The 24317-nt window shown below is 37.5% G+C and overlaps 1 protein-coding gene across 1 annotated transcript in view; it reads left to right on the forward strand.

Annotated features, from left to right (window-relative positions):
- The window catches only part of LOC140142073 (ATP-dependent RNA helicase dhx29-like), a 76484-nt gene that overhangs the window by 20481 nt on the left and 31686 nt on the right, over positions 1-24317 (forward strand). The window contains exons 2-8 of the mRNA XM_072164027.1: positions 12528-12601; positions 17008-17121; positions 20061-20190; positions 21316-21431; positions 22359-22502; positions 23102-23228; positions 23845-24072. Coding sequence (XP_072020128.1) covers positions 12528-12601; positions 17008-17121; positions 20061-20190; positions 21316-21431; positions 22359-22502; positions 23102-23228; positions 23845-24072 — 933 coding nt within the window. The remainder of the gene's footprint in view (positions 1-12527; positions 12602-17007; positions 17122-20060; positions 20191-21315; positions 21432-22358; positions 22503-23101; positions 23229-23844; positions 24073-24317) is intronic.

Raw genomic sequence — 24317 nt, forward strand, 5'->3', positions numbered from 1 at the left:
AAAGAGGTTCTCTAGTCCGAAAAAAATTTAAAAGAGGTTCTTTATTCCGGCGGTTCTTTATCTCGAAGGTTCTATAGTCCGAATTTTAAAAAGGTTCCTAATCCGAATATTAAAAGAGGTTCTTTAATCCGAATTTTAAAAACGGTTCTCTAGTCCGAATATGAAAATAGGCTCTATAGTACGAATTTAAAAAAGGGTTCTATAGTCCAAAATTGCAAAAGGGTTCTATAGTCCAAAACGGATACCGTGTTCTTTAGTCCGAATCAGTAAAAAGGCTCTATAGTCCGAATTTTTTTATAACATTAACATTTACTAAGCCCTCTAGCTAGAAAATGGTAAGCGGGATACGCTTCTTTTGCCCTCCCCGTCATCAAAAAACAAATCCTGCGTTAAGCCTGATATCCCCAACTTACTGTAAACAAAGATCCTAAAAATACGATATTTGCTCCAAAAATGTTGACATATTTTTACACCATCAGAAACGAAAAGAAAAATAATGAATGGAACGAAAATACAAAGAAACCTGAAGAAGTACAAAAAACACACACACACACAAAGCAGAACAAAAGAAGGAAAGACACAATGAAAGAAAATAAATGAAAGAACAAATGAAACAACTGAATAAAGACTAAACGGAAGTCCAAATGAAAGAAAAATGAATACAAAGATAATGAACAAAATAATGAACATTAAGAAAGAACAAGGAGATGAAAGAAAGAATATAATAAAGATAGAACGAAAGAAATTTGAATATAGAACAAACAAAAAAGAGAAAGGGATTTTAAGAAAGAGCTAATGAAAAAAATATCGAACGAAATCAAGAATGAATAAATGAATGATGATTTGACACAGAAACAAATGATGAAAATACAATTCGGACTATAGAACCTGTTTACCAATTCGGACTAAAGAACACGGTATCCGTTTCGGACTATAGATCCCTTTTGCAATTTCGGACTATAGAACCTTTTTTTAAATTCGGACTATAGAGCCTAGTTCCATATTGGGCCTATAGAACCCTTTTTAAAATTCGGACTATAGAGCCTATTTTCATATTCGGACTAAAGAACCGTTTTCAAAATTCGGACTATAGAACCTTCGAAATAAAGAACCATCGGAATAAAGAACCTTCGTAATAAAGAACCGTCGGATTAAAGAACCTTCGGACTAAAGAACCGTCGGAATAAAGAACCGTCGGACTATAGAGCTTCCACCGTGCAGCCTAACTTATTTCTTTCTTGCCATTTCTTTCTTCTTCTCACAATTTGCTACTACTTCCACATCCTTGATCGGATTTCGACCAAACTCAGTCACAAGCAGTATTGGGTAGCTGGCTACAAAAAGGGGTCACAGGGGTCAAAAAAGGTCATTTTAACAGAAAATGCTCCGATTGAGCTGAAATTTAAATGCAATGATCCTTATGACATTCTAAACATGTTTAAAATATTTTGAAATTTATTTAAGGTCATTAAGGGGCCATAAAGGGGTCAAAGGTCAAGTTTTTCAAAATGCTCCAATTGAGCTGAAATTTAAATGCAATGATCCTTATGACATTCTAAACATGTTTAAAATATTTTAAAATTCATGTAAGGTCATTAAGGGGTCATAAAGGGGTCAAAGGTCAAGTTTTTCAAAATGCTCCAATTGAGCTGAAATTTAAATGCAATGATCCTTATGACATTCTTAACATTTTAAAAACATTTTAAAATTCATTTAAGGTCATCAAAGGGTCATAAAGGGGTCAAAGGTCAAGTGTTACAAAATGCTCCAATTGAGCTGAAATTTAAATACAATGATCCTTATGACATTCTAAACATGTTGAAAATATTTTAAAATTCATTTAAGGTCATTAAGGGGCAATAAAGGGGTCAAAGGTCAAGTTTTCAAAATGCTTCAATTGAGCTGAAATTTAAATGCAATGATCCTTATGACATTCTGAACATGTTTTAAATATTTTAAAATTAATTTTTAGTCATTACGGGGGTCATACAGAGGCAAAGGGTCAAGTTTTCAAAATGCCAGCTTTCCACGATCAAGGTATATTAAAACGGCAATTAATGAAACAGTCTTATTAAAATTAATACTATCCAGCAGTGTTGCTGCTTGCATCGTCACAGTCATCCGCCTAACTTACCTCGTGCCCTTGCAAAGGGCACAGTTGCTCTAGTTTCTTTACAAGACGGCTTCTTTGTCGCGTTCTTCTTCTTCTTCTTCTTCTTTCTTCTTCTTCTGTCAACCACATTCGTGCCTATAGCTCAGTCTTGGGTTGATAGATTTTAATCAAACTTAGTCAGGATGACCGTTGACCTTGCCCGCTTATGTCCTATGACTTTGAACTGCGTGTGACCTTTGACCTAGATATAGGGGTCAAAAAGGTGCGATGGTGACACGGTTTAGTCACATGACTCGTCTATGATCGTTGTATATAGGGTGTTCACGGATAAGGGGTTAAAGGTCATTAAGGTGTCATTTCCGGTAAAAGTCTGAAAAATGTGTAAAAAATATTCAAAAAATCACTGTCTTTACAAATTACATAGCAGAGAGTCGCCATTAGCACACATGCATTGCTACTAGCCAGGGTCTTTAGGATGCCTACAGTTTTGGGGTCAAAGGTCATTAAGGGGTTACTTCGGTCAAAAACCAAAATTATCAAAAATGTTCAAAAAAATTTTATCTCAAAATGTAAATAGACCAGAGTAATATGACCATCGTACATGAATTAGTGTTACCTGATGTATGCTTGGTATTTTTATTTTGGGGGTCAAAGGTCATTAAGGGGTCACTTCCTGTTTTTAGCTAAATAACTTTAAGAATTTTTATCTCAACAACTAAACATAGTAAATTTTTTTTATTAAAACTGGAACAACGCATTTTGTCGGTGTATATAAGGTTTTTTTTCCATTGAGGTCAAAGGTCATTAAGGGGTCAAAAGGTCAATCAAAAATTTAAAAAATCTAAATCCATGTATAAGTTCCGATTTAAGCTGAAATTCACCAGGAATATTCCTTATGACATCCTAAGCACAATGCAAGAGCAGTTTACCCCATCCGTGACCCAGGGGTCAAGTTATAGGGGGTCAAAGGTCAAAAATGTTAATCGGCCGACATACTTGGATTGAGCTGAAAATTAATATGAATGTTCCTTGTGATACTCCGAACACAAAAAATACGTTAAATTACACCCGTAACCCAGGGGTCAAGTTATACGGGTTAAAAGTAAAAAATGTTCTATTGTAGAGTGCAACGTTCGCCACTGCATTGGAACTTGATCAGCGCACATGCCGTCTTGTTGTCATGTCTTTGGCATGACTAGTTCTTTGCACAGCCGCCATCGGCGCTGTGCATTGTTTTTACCGCGTTCTTTCTTCTTTCTTTCTTTCTTCTTCTGTCAACATCATAATCAGCCATCGCAGCCACATGCTTTCAGGCATGTTGACCATACTTGGTCAGTAGAACCGTTTGGTGGTGCCACAGATGTCACATGATCAACTTCCGGTCAAATGTCATCCACTTCCGGTCAATGGCCAAAACTTGGATTTTCACTAAAAATGCTACTCCTCCCACATATTACATAGCATCGTGACGTCACTGACACACATGCATGATCTATATTCATTGTCTAAAAGTTATACCACAGAATTGGAATCAAAGGTCATTAAGGGGTCACTTCCGGTAAAAGTCTGAAAAATTTGTCAAAAATATTCAAAAAATCACTGTCTTTACAAATTACATAGCAGAGAGTCGCCATTAGCACACATGCATCGCTACTAGCTAGGGTTTTTAGGATGCCTACAGTTTTGAGGTCAAAGGTCATTAAGGGGTTACTTCCGGTCAAAAACCAAAATTATCAAAAATGTTTTACAAATGTTTATTTCAAAATGTAAACAGACCAGAGTAATATAATCATCATACATGAATCAGTGTTACTTGATGTATGTAGAGTATTTTTTATTTTGGGGTCAAAGGTCATTAAGGGTCACTTCCTGTTTTAGCTAAATAACTTCAAGAATTTTTATCTCAACAACTAAACATAATAGAATTTTTTAATTAAAACTGGAACAATGCATTTTGTCGTTGTACATAAGGTTTTTTTTTTCATTGAGGTCAAAGGTCATTAAGGGGTCAAAAGGTCAATCATAAATTTAAAAAATCAAAATCCATGTATAAGTTCGATTAAGCTGAAATTCACCAGGAATATTCCTTATGACATCCTAAGCACTATGTAATATTTTGTGGGGTCAAAGGTAATTAAGGGATCACTTCCGGTTCTCACAGATTCGGGTCATAACTCATTTGTCACTGCTGGCTGTGCATCCTCATGATGCATGGCGAACGCATAATCAGATCTCGTTCTGGTTCTTTCTTCTGTCAAACTTTTAACGAGCCATCGTAGCCATACGATTTAAGCCAATGTGACCATATTTGGTCACAAGGACCATTGGGTGGGGGCACAAATGTTACATGACCAACTCGGGGTCAAAGGTCATCCAAAGGTCATTATGGCCAAAATGTGATTTTCACTAAAAATGCTTCTTCTTCCACAAATTACATAACACAATGTCGTCACTTGCATACCTGCATCGCCTTTAGCCAGTGTCTAAAAGTTGTACAAAGAATTGGGGTCAAAGGTCATTAAGGGGTAAAATCTTACAATTGCATTATCTCAACATCCGTAAGGGGTAGGGGCTCAAACTCAGTGACAACAAATCTCATGACCAGGGGAACATTTTACAGGGGTCAGGTCAAAGGTCATGCAGAGGTCAAATTTAAGAAATGCATTTTATGTACATCTGTAATGGGTACGGGACTCAAACTCTGTGACAACAAACTTAATGACCAGGGGAATATTTTGGAACACTTTGCAGGGGTCAGGTCAAAGGTTATCTGGGGTCAAATCTTATAATTTCCTTTTCTGGACATCTGCAAGGGGTATGGGCTCAAACTAAGTGACAACAAATCTCATGACCAGGGAACATTTTGCAGGGGTCAGGTCAAAGGTCAAATTTTAGAAATGCATTTTTGGACATCTATAAGGGGTACGAGGCTCAAACTCGGTGACAACAAACTTAATGACCAGGGGAATATGTTGGAACACTTTGCAGGGGTCAGGTCAAAGGTTATCTGGGGTCAAATCTTATACCGTAATTTCATTGCCTGTAAGGGGTATGGGGGCTTAATTTCAGTGACAACAAACCTCGTGACCCGGGAAACATTAAGGTCAAAGGTCAGGTCAAACGGCCATTAAAGGGTTACATGCCTTGCGATTGTCTGCGCTCTGTGAGCGCAAATTATCTCTAGTTGTGTTTATCTTTATGCTTTGTACGAGGGGCATTCAGTAAGTAATGAAAGTTGTCTTGTGACCCCATATGTGGATTATTTTCAAGGCATTTCTCTATGATCACATAAACATTGTACCTTTGTCTTTCAAACAACACATTTAAAAATGATATCGCACACTTGATTACGTCACAGCATTAGCATAAAAACAATGGTCTATAGTCACAGGCTGAAAACAAGTGGATTTATTAAGGGAAATGAGGTATTGTTGTATTTTTTACATTTTCTCAGGAATTAAAGTATGGAGAGTGTTGCTTTTTGGAATTATAGTAGAACACAAACTTCCAGCTCATAAAACCACCTTTGCTGGGCTGTTAAGATTTTAGTTTGGTTTTCTTCCTCTTAAGGCCGTACTACACCCATATATTGGTTTGATTGGTCTAAAAAAATATTTTTTCATTTATAGCTAGGCGATATATGTACGGATCATGTGAAATAAAAATAATTATGAAAAACTTTGTAAAAGTGTGTCTTTTAACCCATTTGTCTTAAAGTTGACTGGTTGGTAAGGACGCTTATTTTTTAGCGATCCACTTTTTACGTCTGTGACAGGCGGCGTGAGGCAAACCAACACGTGACGTCTGAGGCTGGCGAAGATACACTGACAGCCCCATTCAAACCAAACTACACGGTTAGCAATTACAAATAGAAAATTATCATACTTGCAGTGGGGTACTTTGTCGTACCCCGACGGTTTTAAGTAAGATAATTTTGCTTTGACACCACATAACAAATTTAGAATTCTTTGTGACGATTTCATGATTATGTGTTAAATCTAATGGCGACCTCAAAATTGGCGATATCGGTTCCATCACCGCCTGGTCTGTGATGTCAACGGATGTCACTCTCCATAGGGATGGGCGATACCAGCTTTTGTCGATTGTCAATCTAGAGCAGTCAGGGGTGGCGGCGAATTTTTAGAAAAAATAAAATTAAATAAAAAATAAAAAATGGCATGGAGCGCGCTTATGCGCGACAGGGAGGTTGTCTGAGGAGGATGTTCCCCCTCAGAAATAAGAAACTGGTGCAAAATAAAGATCTAATTGAAGCGATTTGGTGGACAATTTTGGCGCTATTACTCACGGTGTAAAATTTTAGTTTGGCGGCCGAATATTTGTGAAATGTGCGGTTCATGAAGCCTTTCTTGGACAAGTTTCCCTATTGTCGTAGGGCCTATAAATTGTTTTAAACATAAATCGGCGAAAGAAGAAGCGAAAATGGCCACTTGTATATCGATTACATGAGGGGAGTGTAAAATGAAGAAAATTGAAGTGTTTTGGTGGACCATTTTGGTACTATAGTGTGTAAAATTTTAGTTTGAAAAAGCCGCGAATTTGTTAAATGATGGTCCATGAAACCTTCCTTGGACAAGTTTTCCCTGTAAGCCTATACCGCAAATTGTGTTAACATAGGGCTTAAATTTGCAAATGTTGGAAGAAGAGCGAAAATGATCATATGTTTATCCACTACATGCAGGGTTAGTCTGAGGGGATGTTCCCCCTGAGAAGTTTGAAAAATTTACAAGATGAAGGTCGAATTGAAGCCATTGATTGCATTGTTTTTACACTGCTATTTGAATCAATCGCTTTAAACAGAAAAAAGGGCCCGAACTCAATTTGCAAAACTTGAGATTGGCAATTACTAAAGCATGCATAAATCGATGAAGTCGGTATGGAGTCCGTCTTAATACTGACTTTGGTGGCAAAATGTGAGGGCCCTGCATATCGGGCGGACCATAGTAATTTTCACATGCTTTTAGGGCGAGGACCCGCCTTCAAGCAATACCTAAAATAATCGCAGGCATATATATAGGACCTACTTCCAATCGTCCCGACTGTGCGATTATTTAGACATCGGCCTACTCAATTACGTGCAATTTAGTTTATCTCCTCCTTTCCTCCATTTTCTCTTCTCATTTTCTCCTTTCTTCCCCTTCTCTCCTCTTTTTTTTTGGGGGGGGGCCCATCAGCCCCCTGAATCCGCGTCTTAAATGAGTCAATGTGTATGTTGGGGGAGGGGAGGGGGGTACTGAGGCCTACCACATTTAATTACGAACTTGCTTACTCTTTGTGGGATTTCAAATCGCAACACAGGTAATAATAAAAATAGTAGCAAACTTCACTTTACTAACAAGATACAACAACTTTACAACTTTCTTTTTAATTAATGAAACAAAGCTTATTTTTGACTCAGAGTTTAATTTTAAGATGCTAGCATGAGTCAATAACTTTGCACATTCTTGGGTTCCTTTGTTTCCACTCTTGTTAAAAGAAGACAAAACCTGATGATCAGCTGACTCTTTCTGTTGACAATTTAAGTTTAAAACATTATTAACACAATTTGTGTGTTGATTGTAAACAAAACCAATAGGCCTACAATTGGCTAGTTTCAAATCTTCCGTAACATATTTTAAACCGCGTTTTTTTACTGAAAATATTTTGTAAAAGATTTGCAATTACTTTGATTGGGATCGAACATTGCCACTTTACAATGCTCAAGGTCACCAAAACCATCAGATGTGTGAAAAATCCTTTTTGTTAAAAATTGTATGAAATCATCCCTCAGCGTAAACTAGTTTCTATACACTTCTAAATGTGAATGATACGGTAGGTAGCTGAAAAGTGTTTTAATGACGTTACATGTACGTACATTAGGAAAACAATTGTTATTTAAAGCACCGTAACATTTTTCAAAATCGGGATTTTTACCTCAGTAGGCCTAATTGTAATAAATATAACATAACAAACACACCCTGAAATGTTTTATCGTGTAGGCCTACATGCCCCGCCAATACCCGCCATGATGTGCTGCTGAGTGCATATCCCATAGACAATCCATTGGATTATTCAAAACACGGTAGGCCTAGGCCTAGCGGTGAGCCCGGGCTGCGAGATCTGGATCTGGATCATTTATACTCCAATGAAAAGCTCTGCACCCGGGAGTCTGCTAGAGTTGGAGATAGCCTAGTCTAGACCTACCACACAATTTATTCGCTACCTGAAGTCGCTAATAGAGAATGAGAGATTAGAATATTTGTTTATATTTGTTTTCAATTTTCTAATATTTTTTTCAATACGTTCCATTCAATAATTCTTTAGGCCTATTCTGTCATGTCTGTAAAGTGCGGTATCGTGATGCAGCGTGCGGTATCAGAGAATCCAGCGGTATCGAGTATCGCGCAACCTTAGTCAAAGGTCAAAACCAATTATAAAAATATGGCGTCGATTTAGTCGGCTTATCTTCGAAGCGAGCAGTGATTTTATCAGTTCCAAGTTTCACACGGATTTTTCATCTTTTTCTCAAAGTGGAAGGAATACACACCCGCTACAGGTAAGTGCCGAAACCGTTACTACACATGAAGTTTTAGGGTGTGTCCAACAGTTTAATATTGAGGTTTTACCATTGTCAACATACCGATTCACATTATTATCGTGTTTTCTAAGCTTTCTATTTTCTCAGAAAACTGAGCAAAAATTCACCTAATACTGAAAATTGACTGTTTTGACTGTTCTTTAATTTCAACCATATCAAACCTGAAACAAATGTGCTGCCTTGTGAACACAAATTTTGCATATCATTGTCAACTGGAAGGGGGAAAATAAGTTTAATTTCATTGATAACAAGAAATTGATGCATATTTGTGTTTTCAAAGCTGTGCATAATTAATGCATTTCCAAAATAAAAAATATTTTGGTACTATTAGGGTCTGTCATTGCTGATAAATAAGTGTGTAAAGTGGATTCACGTCAGCAGTTCTGAAATTGCAAATATGATCAAAATTGTGATGGGGTCATCATGTACCTCTCTTTGGCTTGTACAACTAAAAGCATGTAAGCTACATTATTATCAATACCACCAATAGAGCGAGAAGATTTGCCCCTTCATTTTGCATACCACTTTGACCAATTTTTTTTTCTCATTTCTTCACAAAATGCAAAAAACCCGCAAAAAAAATGTGATGGGTGTAGTACCCCCTTAAGCCTACACATTTTATTAGGCGTGTTGGTTCTTTTAGTGCTGTATTCTTAGGCGTGTTGGTTCTTTTAATGTTTTTTATGCTTGTATATTTTGTTGTAAAGCGCTTTGAGGCTCTTCGTAATAATGCGCTATATTAAGTGTCTGTTTATTATTATTATTATTATTATACTCCCATCTTGAGAAAAAAATGTCAATTTTTTTACAAAAAGTCCACTTTTTCAAAATCAGTTTTCCAAATAAATCCTGGTTACAGGCCTGCTTATTTTGTGTCTTTTCTTGTCAATTTCCTTCCTGTGGGGGTATTTAGTTTTGTTTAACTTTAGTAGTTTATCATCTTTATTGCGCAACAAAAATCAAAACCAGACATGTGGTACTAAAGGAAACCTGTAACAGGCACACAGGGGATTTTTGATCACATGCCACAATTTATATTTAAACATGGATATCAATCAGACTCAGGATAGACCATGCAATAAATGGAACCTAACCAGTGTATTCATCCTCTGTGGTGAAAGCCACAGATTGCCACTTCTTGATTCCCAGGAAACTGAAAAGGGCAAGAGAGTAACATGAGTAGGTGTAAATTCCGCCTTGCACATGGATAGTCTTACAATTAGGTCTGATTTCTCCTAGTCCACCCTATTCGCCATACAATCGGCTACATAGTAGGACTAAATGGCATGTTTTAGACATCAACCTTTCACATCTGGCGTTTCACTGTGTTTTTTTTCCTGTTTCACCAGAGATTAGTATCTTGCTTTTTCCCTGAATTTTGAAAAGTTTGTTTTTCTTCCTCTTCCTGTGGTTCTTGAGTTATGTTGTAAAGAAGGCTGAAACAACAACACTTTTGTAAAATGTACAAACTCATTTTAACAACAACAATAAATCAAGCAAGTTTTCAAAGTATATGATTTGTAGACAGTGGCGTAACCAGTGGGGGGCCGGTGAGATCGAGAGCCGTTGGTACATCACAGCCATTAGGGAGAAAGGAGGGAGAAGGAAGAAGAGAGAAGGGGGGAGAGGATAGAGAGAGAAAGAGGAGAGGGAGAAAAGAGGGCCTATTGACATACACTTTGTCACCCATCACTCAAATGTTGAGTGCCCCCGAGATCAAGAGAAGAGGTGCGATTCTCATAGAAAAAAGATGGGATTTAGAATGATTTAGAATGGCTAACCTTGCAAGCAAATTCGGGGGGCACTCAACTTTTGAAGTGATGGTATGTGCCTGTCAATAGGCCTGCTTTTTGAAGTCAAATGTATACCCGATGACCCACTTTTTTTTTTTTGAGTCATACCCGATAAATCCCCCCCAGTATTTTGCCAGGGGGGATGGTCCATATACAATCATCCCCCCTCAATGTTGTGGGTTTCTGACCAAATTAACCTCATATTTGGCTATTTTAGTGCCAAAAGTGCCAATTTTTGCGTGCTTCGCACAAATTTGTTCAGCTTTCACACCATATTTCACCAGTTTAACTTCAATATGGCAAAATTTTTCGCCCGCTTCGCGCACATTTGTACCATGGTCTTTTTCTGTCGACAAAAGGTGCTAGATTCACTATACTTCAAAACTTTTTCCAACCCCATCCCCCATGTAAAAAAAGAAATCTACACCACTTGTTGCTACATTGAATGATATTGATAGGCCTAGAACGTAAAAGCGTGTTGAAATGATAGAAAAAATGTGTGTTCAGCACCCCCCCCCCCCTCCCCTCTATTTAGATTCCTAAGCGCACTGGGCAAAAATTGGGTCAACAATTCACAAATGCCGTCGGCAAAAAATATTTTTGTCGGTACATTTAAGTTGTGCCCCCGGGTTCCGAAATCCTTGTTATTTTTCAATAATATATTGATTTAAATAATGATCTTTTTTTTTGGCTGCTTCGACCAACAATGCCTAGTCTACCCTTAAGCCTACACATTTTATTATTATTCCCCATCTTTATTTTCCAATATTAAAATTTAAAAAAACAAGTCAAGTCATAAGGTGCAAATATAGTGACTGGACTCAGATTGGAGTCTTAGTCGTATGACTCTTTGACTTGAGTCTACAACTATGTAGGTCATTATAGTTGTGACTCAATTCAGACTCAAGTCCAATTTGTATTGATTGAGTCTATAAAATGTGGGTCATTATAGCTGTGAGTCAACTCAGACTGAAGTCCAATTTGTATTGTATGGAATTAAGGTGTTAAATCATCAAAAACACGTTTTCCTGTGAAGATTTCACAGCCGAATAACAGAGATCTCCATATAAAAGAGGTCCGGAACTACGGATAAGAGAGGTTGGACTGCATGTAGGTCATTATAGCTGTGACTCAACTCAGACTTGAGTCCAAGTCATATGAGGTCGTATGACTCGCGTCTACAACTATGTAGGTCATTATAGCTGTGACTCAAGTCCGAGTTGTATGACTCGAGTCTTCAACTATATAGGTCATTATTTGAGTCTACAACTTAAGTAGGTCATTAATTATAGCAGTGACTTTACTCATAAAGTCGTATGACACAAGTCTACAACTATGTAGGTCATTATAGCTCTTATACTATAACCTAAAATTTATATAGACTGATCATGCTCTTAATATGAATATTATGTTGCTGCATATAAATTAACCACCTAGTATAAAAAGTAGAAAACCAAATAAAGTTTCATTTTGTGTAATAAAATGATGTAGTGTATATCCAAGTTTGGATAATATCATTGAGCTGTGTCTGTGTTAGAAAAAGTGCTAGCTTTCAGGCTAATTTCAGGCACATTCACAGCTTTTGTAAGGGAGATGGTCAACTGAAATGTTTGAATGACCTGATTTTGACTTCATCCATACATGCTTTTGGCCCTATTTACAAAACATTGATGGAACATGGAAATTTAATTTTTATTCTCAATTAAGTTGAGGTAAAGGATTCTGTTTGAGCTATTTTTCATCTGGCAAAACAGTATTATTTTTTGAATTCCAAAAAAATAATTGTAATATTCTCGAATCTGGAGCAGTGATGGTAATTCCTTGTATTGAACATAATTCTACACACATAGCACTCGCTATAGTCAGGGAACTGTGCCAGTTCTAGCACACGGTATTAGTGTTTGGTTGTGTACTGGGGGGGATGGGGGTGGGTGGGGGTGTGTGTTTGGGAGTTCAAACACTCCCGGCAAACACTAATAACTTTAGTTCAATTCTCAATATATTTTGTTTGTCCATCCATCCACAGCTAATAAGAAGTACACATTTGATGATCAGACTGGTTCTGCTGCAGCAACAGCCCAGGACAAATCTATTATCAAGGTAATGACAGAGAAAAAATTACCAGTAATGTAATCTGAAGGGCAGGGGATAGCGGAATATTCCCCCTTAGTCATGACTTGAGGCCTCATTCTCCCTCATTCTCCCTCATTGAGCCTGTCCAATGAAATGTCAGCAGTTTATGCCTCTATTCAGTTGAGGTTCATTTTTGGCTCTGAGCGAAGCTAAAAGAGGCTATGTGATCGGAACAATTAGAGAGCCAATTCGGGCATTGGTTTTTATGCTAAGGATGTTTGTCTGTTTGATATTTGGTCTTGAAATTTGTTTCTAAATTTTGCTTATTTATTTTTTAATCGATTGCACTCCAGGTGGATTTCAAATACTGTCGATAAAATATGATTTTTTGGTAAAAAGCCACGATGAACGAGTTGTTTTGTGGTACCTCGTGTGTGCTCGAGATTATTTTGGTCTGTATAATTTAAGTTGCGTGAATGTGACGGAAACCAACGGAGGGTAATTTCGTAAGATTCAGTTCAGATTCAGAAGTTATTTACTATTTCATAACTTTTTCTTAACTATTTCTTTACAATTTAAATAAAGAAATAGTTGAGGAATGTCCAAAAATGGTCAAGAACATGTCTAAATCTTGAATAAATCTGAACTAATGGATCGGGTAAATGAATTTCCTAGTGGACTATTTTTCCTTGCGCAAGTGCACATATTTTTATGACCTCTCCATTTTGTGCAAAAACACGGACCGAAAGTCATTAAGTCATGCAAAATGTTCGTATTTCATCACACTCATTGTAGTTTTGTTAGAATATAGTTAAATACAGTCTATTTAATCATATTGTGGACATTATTTTGAGGAAAAATTATATTTTCAATGAGATTTTACTTTACCCCACTTCGCAAAATTGAACAACTTCCGTATTTTTCCATAGCAAAAACAGCCTAAATTAATGATGTTCCACTTTGCACAACAATTTTATACTTCAGAATATCAAAGATTGATATGTTTTCTCTTGAAAAACAACATGGTTTTAGGCCAGGACTTCTTAAGAAATTCAAGACCAAGGTTTATTTGATCGATGTTACGTCGATGGTCCCGATCTCGCCATGATTTTGGTGCAGCTTGCTTGTTTTATGTTTACAAGCAAGAGGAGGTCATGACCTTTTGGCGTATTGATCAATTCTGATCTGTTCTGATTGGATGGTCTCAAGGTCGTCACAGTTATGAATGAATAATTCAAGGTCATAAGCGGGGGGGGCAGTATTAAATAGAAAAGTTCAAAATAACTATGATGACTTTAATGTTAGATGATGAACATAATAATAATTATTAAATTCAAATGTGACTGAAATTAGTGGTTTCAAAAATCATTGATTGCAAGTTGCAAAGTTTCATGTTTTACTCTAGGCTGTGCAATAATCATGAGCTAAATTTTGAGAGAAATCAAAAGGAATGGCAAGCGATCAATGACAGCAGGGGGGGGAACCACTTTTTTTAAAGTATTCCCTGGCCTAATCAGAAAAAAGTTACAAAGATCAATTATTTGACCCAATGGGTGCTAGTTCGGAAACTAGTAACAACTGTCGTAGGCCTATGGGCATGAAACTTGGTGGGTACAGTAAACATTTGGAGTAAAAATTTTGGAAGGTCATTTCAGGGTCACCAGGGGTCATCTGAGGTCAAATTAGTAAAAACTGTCATATGGTCATGAAACTTAGTGGGTACAGTCAACATTTATAGCCAAATTTTGGGAAGGTCATTTCGGGGTCACCAGAGGTCATCTCGGGTCAAATTAGTAAAAACTATTGGATGGGGGTGAAACTTGGTGGATACAGTCAACATTGGAGTCAAATTTTTGGAAGGTCATTTCGGGGTCACCAGGGGTCATCTGAGGTCAAATTAGTAAAAACTGTCATATGGGCATGAAACTTGGTAGGTACAGTCAACATTTCGGCTATAGCCAAATTTTGGGAAAGTCCAGAGGTCAAATTGATAAAAACTGTTGGATGGGCATTAAACTTGATGGGTACGGTACAGTCAACATTTGGAAGGTCATTCCGGGATCACCAGGGGTCGTCATATGAGGTCAAAATTGAGGTCGAATTTCAAGATCACCTGAGGTCATCTTATATGGACATGAAACTTGGTAGGTACAGTCAACATTCAGAGCCAATTGTTGGAAGGTCATTACTGGGTCATCTGAGGTCATCCAGGGGGCATATGAGGTCAAATTAGTAAAAACCGTTATATGGGCATGAAACTTGGTAGGTACAGTCAATATTTTAGTCCCAATTTGTAGTGACATCACTCTGCGTGTTTAACGTACCGAATTTTACAAATTACTCTTATCAAACAATGTGTGCATTATATATATCAATTTCAGTCATGTAGGCCATGTTATTAGGCAAAAATAAAACTTAGAAGAATGTCTCTCGTGTACAAAAGTATGGGAAACTGAATATTTAAAACCACTTTTTAGGATGAAGGAAGCATTTGGTTTTTTTAAAGTCTAAAACAGGTTTTTATGTCAAAAATGGTCTCTTTTGGGGTGCTAAATCTGCTAAAATGTTTGTCGTCCTGAAATTTTAACCAAAAGCACACTGACCATCAAGGCCCATGATGGGGTGCCGGTTGGTGGGGGTGGGGTGGGGGAGGCAGTGGATGCCAAGCACAAAAAATGATTTTAATAATTAAAATTATTGCCTTATTGATCTGCTTCACATATATCAACATCAGCCATATTGGTTATGTAATAAAGCCAAAAAACATTTCTTAAGAGTGTCTCTTGTGCATAAAAGTATAGGAAACTCAAAACTTTATAGCATGTTTTTTGGAAGAAGGAAGCACTTTTTATTAAAAGTGTAGAACAAGCCAGGAGCTTTGAAATGTTCTTTTTACCCTCTGAAATGGCCTTTCCTGCATGTGGTGCAGGAACCCTCTGGACCCCACCGGGGACCCTTAAGCGGGCCTCGGACCCTCCGGCCGTGCTGGACAAGAGCTCCGCTCGCTATGCTTAGAAAAAGCAAGTTCAGGATTCTTTTGGGTCAGATCCATGTGGCTAAATAGTAATTCCCAAAATTGATTGATGTACATGTATCATTGTATGCTCTGCAAATGAGATAGCTACCAACCGACCAGATGTACCATTGAATGTAATATGTCACACAATGATTTCACCTGTTGCACATTCGACTTTCACTGTCACCAAAAAGCACAGAGCCACAGTACCATTGGTGCTCTTGTTTTCTGATACTGTACTGCTGGCTACCTTGCATTCCCTTCATGATATCTACAGGGTGAGCCAAAATGATCTGTACCCCTACTCCCTATTCCAGAAAAATACAGCACTAATTTTTGGGGATAAAAAAAATATCATCCTGTTTTGCCAAATGAAACATAGCTACATCCTAATCCTTTAGTTAGTCCTAACTGGCAATAAAAGTAATATTTTAATATTTGGCCAATCTTTGGAAATAAGGGCCAAAACATAAATTTTTATGGTGTTTTTCGTATGCTATGACAATCAAGCCCAAAGACTTGTACTAAGACTAATTTCAGTTTATGCATTCTAATTTTTGAAAAAGACATGTTTCATTCTTATAACCAATCATTTAATTAAAGTAACACATAAAAATAAAAAATAGAGCACAATTTCGGCATATACTCAAGATTTTGAATGCTTAGACTTGTTCCAAGTCTTTGATTTTTGTTCCAAGCCTCGATTGTCAGAAAACATGCCAAGTTTTTGGCTCTTGTCTCAAGAAATTAGTAAAAAAAGAACTTTTTCTTTTATCTCCAGATAGTACTAAGTGAATGATTGGGATTGAGATAAGTTTCATTTGGCAGAACTTGATAATATTTTTTTAATTCCAAAAAATTAGTACTGTATTTTTCTGGAATGGGGAGTAGATGCATATGGAAGTAAATGCAGTTACTTGTACAATGAATCAATGAATAAAAAATTAAACCTATAACACATGGGGCCTTTTACAAAATCTTTGGATCAATCTTACACTTGTGAAATTTTGTTAGGGCTCATATTGAAATTCCCTTGGGAAGGTGTGCGCCATCCTGCAGCTTTTTTGTGCTAGCCTTCTTTTGTTAAAATCCTGTGTGATTATAACACTGCAATTAGCCACTTAAATTAGGCGCGCTTTCCTGGGTTGTGCGATGAGCCGATTAGTTCAATTAGTTCAACAATCAATAAAATTGCCAGTCTTTGATAAACTTTTATTATAATCCTTGTCACCAGACCACTTCAAAAGGCAGGGTGTATCACTGATGCATATAATCCATCCGTTTTATGACCGAGCTTTCCTGAGGCGCGTGCTTAGCGAGGGGAATCCTGCCTTCTTTCTGTGTGAAAGCGTGGTAGGGTATTTCAATATGAGCCCTTATCAGAAATAATGATCAATGTTATTTGATGGATTTGTAGGTATCGTTGCCAGCCGACAAAGTGAAAGTCATCATTGCAGAAATCCTACGATACAAAAAGGAGACTAGCAGTGATGGCAGCGCATCTAAGAGGATGTCAGAAAAGAAACTCAAGGTGAGTCACAGCTTAACATAAAGGAGACTAGCAGTGATGGTAGCGCTTCTAAGAGGATGTCAGAAAAGAAACTCAAGGTTAGTCACAGCTTAACATAAAGGAGACTAGCAGTGATGGCAGCGCATCTAAGAGGATGTCAGAAAAGAAACTCAAGGTGAGTCACAGCTTAACATAAAGGAGACTAGCAGTGATGGCAGTGCTTCTAAGAGGATGTCAGAAAAGAAACTCAAGGTGAGTCACAGCTTAACATAAAGGAGACTAGCAGTGATGGCAGCGCTTCTAAGAGGATGTCAGAAAAGAAACTCAAGGTGAGTCACAGCTATAAAGGAGACTAGCAGTGATGGCAGCGCTTCTAAGAGGATGTCAGAAAAGAAACTCAAGGTGAGTCACAGCTATAAAGGAGACTAGCAGTGATGGCAGTGCTTCTAAGAGGATGTCAGAAAAGAAACTCAAGGTTAGTCACAGCTTAACATAAAGGAGACTAGCAGTGATGGCAGTGCTTCTAAGAGGATGTCAGAAAAGAAACTCAAGGTGAGTCACAGCTTAACATAAAGGAGACTAGCAGTGATGGCAGTGCTTCTAAGAGGATGTCAGAAAAGAAACTCAAGGTTAGTCACAGCTTAACATAAAGGAGACTAGCAGTGATGGCAGTGCTTCTAAGAGGATGTCAGAAAAGAAACTCAAGGTTAGTCACAGCTTAACATAAAGGAGACTAGCAGTGATGGCAGTACTTCTAAGAGGATGTCAGAAAAGAAACTCAAGGTTAGTCACAGCTTAACATAAAGGAGACTAGCAGTGATGGTAGCGCTTCTAAGAGGATGTCAGAAAAGAAACTCAAAGTTAGTCACAGCTTAACATAAAGGAGACTAGCAGTGATGGCAGTGCTTCTAAGAGGATGTCAGAAAAGAAACTAAAGGTTAGTCACAGCTTAACATAAAGGAGACTAGCAGTGATGGCAGTGCTTCTAAGAGGATGTCAGAAAAGAAACTCAAGGTTAGTCACAGCTTAACATAAAGGAGACTAGCAGTGATGGCAGTACTTCTAAGAGGATGTCAGAAAAGAAACTCAAGGTTAGTCACAGCTTAACATAAAGGAGACTAGCAGTGATGGTAGCGCTTCTAAGAGGATGTCAGAAAAGAAACTCAAGGTTAGTCACAGCTTAACATAAAGGAGACTAGCAGTGATGGCAGTGCTTCTAAGAGGATGTCAGAAAAGAAACTCAAGGTTAGTCACAGCTTAACATAAAGGAGACTAGCAGTGATGGCAGTGCTTCTAAGAGGATGTCAGAAAAGAAACTCAAGGTTAGTCACAGCTTAACATAAAGGAGACTAGCAGTGATGGCAGTGCTTCTAAGAGGATGTCAGAAAAGAAACTCAAGGTTAGTCACAGCTTAACATAAAGGAGACTAGCAGTGATGGCAGTGCTTCTAAGAGGATGTCAGAAAAGAAACTCAAGGTTAGTCACAGCTTAACATAAAGGAGACTAGCAGTGATGGCAGTGCTTCTAAGAGGATGTCAGAAAAGAAACTCAAGGTTAGTCACAGCTTAACATAAAGGAGACTAGCAGTGATGGCAGTGCTTCTAAGAGGATGTCAGAAAAGAAACTCAAGGTTAGTCACAGCTTAACATAAAGGAGACTAGCAGTGATGGCAGTGCTTCTAAGAGGATGTCAGAAAAGAAACTCAAGGTTAGTCACAGCTTAACATAAAGGAGACTAGCAGTGATGGCAGTGCTTCTAAGAGGATGTCAGAAAAGAAACTCAAGGTTAGTCACAGCTTAACATAAAGGAGACTAGCAGTGATGGCAGTGCTTCTAAGAGGATGTCAGAAAAGAAACTCAAGGTGAGTCACAGCTTAACATAAAGGAGACTAGCAGTGATGGCAGTGCTTCTAAGAGGATGTCAGAAAAGAAACTCAAGGTTAGTCACAGCTTAACATAAAGGAGACTAGCAGTGATGGCAGTGCTTCTAAGAGGATGTCAGAAAAGAAACTCAAGGTGAGTCACAGCTTAACATAAAGGAGACTAGCAGTGATGGCAGTGCTTCTAAGAGGATGTCAGAAAAGAAACTCAAGGTGAGTCACAGCTTAACATAAAGGAGACTAGCAGTGATGGCAGTGCTTCTAAGAGGATGTCAGAAAAGAAACTGAAGGTTAGTCACAGCTTAACATAAAGGAGACTAGCAGTGATGGCAGTGCTTCTAAGAGGATGTCAGAAAAGAAACTCAAGGTGAGTCACAGCTTAACATGCAGCAAGTTACTTAGGGGTATATTGATAAAATTGGAGTCGGGATTGATTGTTTTTGCCTGATGCAAACCTGGTCATACATCGCCGTACATAGTAATTATATATTTCATCAAAATAATTACAAACAATAAGATGCAACATTTTTCAAAATGCAATTTTCATATTTTTTCCTATCCTGCGATCATGCCACAAAGTAAATATTTTACCAGTGGTCCCAAAGTTATAACATTGTAATTCCATTAACCCACTATATTACTTAGTTCATTGCGGTACTTTAGGCATGATGTATTGGGCTATTCCAGAAGTTAATGGCACCCCCCTAAAGAAGACATGTAAGTTTGTACCATCATTTTTTGGGAATTCCCAGACCAAAATTTTATCCAAAAAAATTTTGACAATAAAATGATTAAAAAATTGGGAATTCCCACTGTCCCTATAGAAGACAGTGACATTTTTGCCAAACATTTTGGGAATTCCCAAGCCTAAAATAAAAAGGTTCCCTTTTCTTGGGAATTCCCATGTCTTCTTTAGGGTTCCGAAAATAATAACCCTTTTTTTTTGGATTCCCAGTGCAAAAAATGGTGAAAATTTTTGGGAATCCCATGCCTTCTTTAGGGGGGGGGGGGTGCCTTTAATTTCTGGAATAGCTCATTGTGGATCAGTAATTTGTTTACATTATATTTGATTTGATTCCAGGATCTTTATCAAGCTTTAGCCGATGTTGGGTTTAAACATGAGCAGATCACTGATGCAATGAAACAAACAGTGAGCTATGGGGGAGACCTACACACAGCCTTAGATTGGCTATGTCTTAATCTCCCTGATGGTAAGTGACACACAGAAATTGGCTGGTGACCGTGCCTTTTCTATTGTTGCCTCTCCCCACCTTTGTAATGAATTACCCACCATTTATTCATAACCAGGACATATCACCACCTTTTAGACATCTTCTTAAATCTCACCTCTTCCCCAGGTTGTAGTTTTCTTACTTTCTCTATTCCTCTGCTGCTTTTCTCACTTTCCTTCTTTGAAGGTGCCTTAATATATACTGTGTAAAATGCACTTAATAAATCATATTGTTTATCAGAGCTGTCAAAAGTTGCAGCTCTAAAGGGGTGGGAATTTGCCTCCCAAACTTGGACTTCACACCTATCTGGTTGGCTCCCAAACAGAGCAAAATAAAATGAAAATCCCACTCTTTTGAGCCACAAATACATAATTCTTTTGATACCAACACTGCACTGGCGGTCAGTATCTCTTAACGGATTAGGGTGAAAATGAAAATAGAGCTTGCTGGATTTGTACATTAGGCCCCTGATTTTTTACTTTTATAAGCCAAATCGGTATTGGAAGTTTGCAATACATTGTGGGAAAGTTTTTGCAGTTTGGACACTTTGCTCTCTGGCCTATTGGGAAAATTCACAAAAATTTGTGCGTACAAAATATAATCTAAAATGTTTTACAAGAATGAAAACAAACCCAAAAAACATCATTGTATAAATTAATTAATAATAATTACAGCAATTTCTCTGATATGTCAGAGGTCAAAGTGTCCCAAAACTGCTCTCAAAAACCGGAAGTTACAATGGCAATTAGGCTTATTATTTGCAATATGCCTTCACATGTCCCAACTTACACCTAACGGAACAAACCAAAAGTTTACTGATGTCCTATAAACAAAAGGAGAGGGAGTCAAAAACATTTCTCACGTACGTTTCACGGAGAGACGTTATTGAACTTTTGGTTTGTTCCCTAAATGAAATCAGTCAAATTTGTTGTGTTTGGAAGTCAACAGAGCAATTTTGACATAAAGTTGAAGAAACTCTTCCTTGTAGTTACTAGTACCAATATTATTTCAGCATTTTGTGTCAAGAATATAAAAAACTATAAAATTTGACGGAAATTGTATGGTTTTAAATTGTTTGTTACACACTACTTGATCTATTTTCAGAGGAGCTTCCTAGCGGTTTATCAGCCAAATTAATGGAAGATGAGAAGAAGGAGAAGAAAAGAGAAAAGTGGCAGCCACCACCCCCTGAGACAGCAGAAGCAGCTAAACCCAAGAGAGTGAGTTTTGTGCTACCCTTCTTCCGAAGGACATGCAGTACAAAGTACAAAGTTTCTCTTTGTTTTCCCTGCAGCAGACTTTGTGTTTTTAGTACTCTTGAGTGATTTCCAGTTGTCGGCTGCAAGCTTTGATTATTAGCTGCTTTTTTTTCACTTAAATGATTATTCATTCTGGATGTTTATGTTTCTGGAGTGTATTAAAGATGCTGAATATACTGGCGCAGAAGGTACTGTGGAAAATGTGATGCTGCGTTTGTCGCAACATAAAACATATGTAAAATATCAAACTATATCTCAGCCTTTTAATGTCTAGTGCAACTTGTATTGAGTAAAGTAAGAGATATGTTTAAAGCTGATGTATGACTGTTCATATGTTTCATGACAGTTGGGTAAGTAGGTGATTGCAGAAAGGAATTCAGGTGATATATTCATTAAACAAGTGTATGCAGTTATTTTCATGCACATTGTTTTGCATTTCCAAATTTTTGGAGTTGTTTATTTTTGGGAATTTATGTAAGTATAGTGTAACTCTGATTTGCAAAGTATATATTTTGGCATGTTTTTATTTGGTGCTTTGCGGTCCACTTGCAAAATATATGAAATATAAAACCTTTGCAAAAATAACATTGTGTGCAGTAACTGTTTTGCAAAGAAGTTCTCATTAGCATATATTAATGCCCTATGTCAGGCTTTTTAACAGTAGGTTTCTAGTACAATTCTGCCAGCAGACTAGAATGAAGTGGACTGAAAGCTGTGTCAAAAAAGTAAAAAAATGCAAATTTTGTTTTAATCATCTGATCAGCTGGCCCTAGGGGATTTTGGTGTTCAAAACTTATTTTTGTTGGAATGTATTTTTGCAACATTGTATTTTTGCAACATTGGTTGGAAGTTAGTTTTATTGTTGTTTTTACTTATGTGTGTGCACAGCAACGTCAGAAGCAGCCGAAAAACCGAGTGAGTAACAAAGACTGGGTGTTGAAATATGCAGAGGAGTATGATGAAGACGAGGAGCAAGAAATGGACTGGCTGGATGAAGAAGAACAACGAGAGGCTAATGCAAAGAAAGATCCTGTAGGTATTGAGGACAAATGCATTACCCTTAGTGTAGGATAGCTATAGGTAAATTAGGTAATTCTTGGCCAAGCTCCAATGTGCCTTTTGTGTCCATATAGGAATAGCCCAATGTTCAGTGGCAATTGAGAGTTGTAAACACTTTCGGCATGTTGGTATAGGTAGTTCTTACTGCAGTCTTTACTTGCCTGGCTGTCTTGTTGTTAATTTCAAGTTTTGTAAAAAAAAAATTCACCTAACTGATGGGATGCAGTTAACAAAATTTAAATGATCCAGCACTTACAAAAACAATCATCACAATATCTGGTTAGTGGAAATGCTGGTGGGGCACTATCTGGTCTCATCTGGACCAATGTATAAATTGATAAAGCATTTTGGTGTGTACCCTCATTACATTTCATACATTGTATCAATAAAATGTACTTTTTATTCCAAAATGTTGCAAAGCTGATTTAAGCTAAGCAAGATACTCCTAAGTAAAATAACCTTGAAAATATTGGCATGCTGAATTAAAATAATCCTTAGTCAAACCCATTCATTTCCAAGACAACTAAATGGGTTAATATATGTTTATCTTAATTTGCTTTTACAATTTACAGAATGACCGTTATATAGAAGTGTCAGCCCTTTTGCTGGATGCTCAGAATGCTGCATCAATGGCCAAAAAAGCAGGAAATAAGGAAACACAAAAGCAAGCTGGCAAAAAGATTACTGCCTGTATCAAAGGTCAGTATTATGTAAATATGGGCCAGACAACGGTGGCTAACATGGCAGCCTTTTTTAATTTAGACCCAGAATGGCTGGCTATATTTTTCACAGTGGGGTGCATTCTACAGTTTTGGAATTGTTTGTCAAGTTTTTGTGTTTTAATATGTGCTGAACTCATGTTATGTGGCCGCCCATGTTATTTCACATAACGTTTACAAATTAAATTTCTGAGATTCTAAATTGAAATCCTTATAAGCTAAAAAAAGCATACATATATGTTCGCTCTTTGCTTTGGTCTTAATAAAATTAATATTCCATTCAGAAATTTTGCCATGTTTAATGGCCTGGCAACTTTATGGGAGAAGGTCACATTTATGATTTGTATGAAAAAGCATATGGGATATGTGTATATCATTGTAATCATGTCTCAATTTTCAGACTCATCACAAGTCCTACGACCATTGTAAGTCCTAAATCCATTGTTACTTTTCCCTAGGATTTATGTTCAAATTATATTGGGTTTAGATTTAGACTCATTTGAAGAACTTAAGATGCATTGTTAATGTCGGTGAAATCACGCTGCATGGCTGTTATATTAACTTTTTGTCCATGACTGCCTTAATGTTTAATACAGAAATGGCTGAACTTGAAGAACATCCGCTATTTGAACAACAGGTGAAGCTAGACTGTTTAAAAACTGCCACTCCCCAGGATACCAATGCCAGTAGTAGTCAAGGCCCAGAAACAAAGACTGATGGTAGTAATGGTGATGAGGAAGAGAAGGAGGAGCAGGAGGGGATGTTGAACATGTTTGATTCTATGGAGGCAGAAGCTGAAAAGGCAACAAATGAAAAGAAAGAGAGTGAGTATTTTCAAATACCTTGTGTTGCAGTTACAGCAGTAGCATAGCCAGTGGGGGAAGGGGCCATAGTGCCCCCTGACAAAAATGAAAGAGAAAAGAGCCCCTCCGACAAAAAATCGGGAAGTCAAAGGAAAAGAAAAGGGTCAAGGGAGCCTGTTTCCACCAAAATTCATCCTGATGATCATGGGCCAAAATAATGCAAAAAGAACAAATGTGCGCGCTACATGTGCATGCATATTGTCCCA

The sequence above is a fragment of the Amphiura filiformis genome, chromosome 20, assembly GCF_039555335.1.
Source record: "Amphiura filiformis chromosome 20, Afil_fr2py, whole genome shotgun sequence".
NCBI classification, from domain to species: domain Eukaryota; kingdom Metazoa; phylum Echinodermata; class Ophiuroidea; order Amphilepidida; family Amphiuridae; genus Amphiura; species Amphiura filiformis.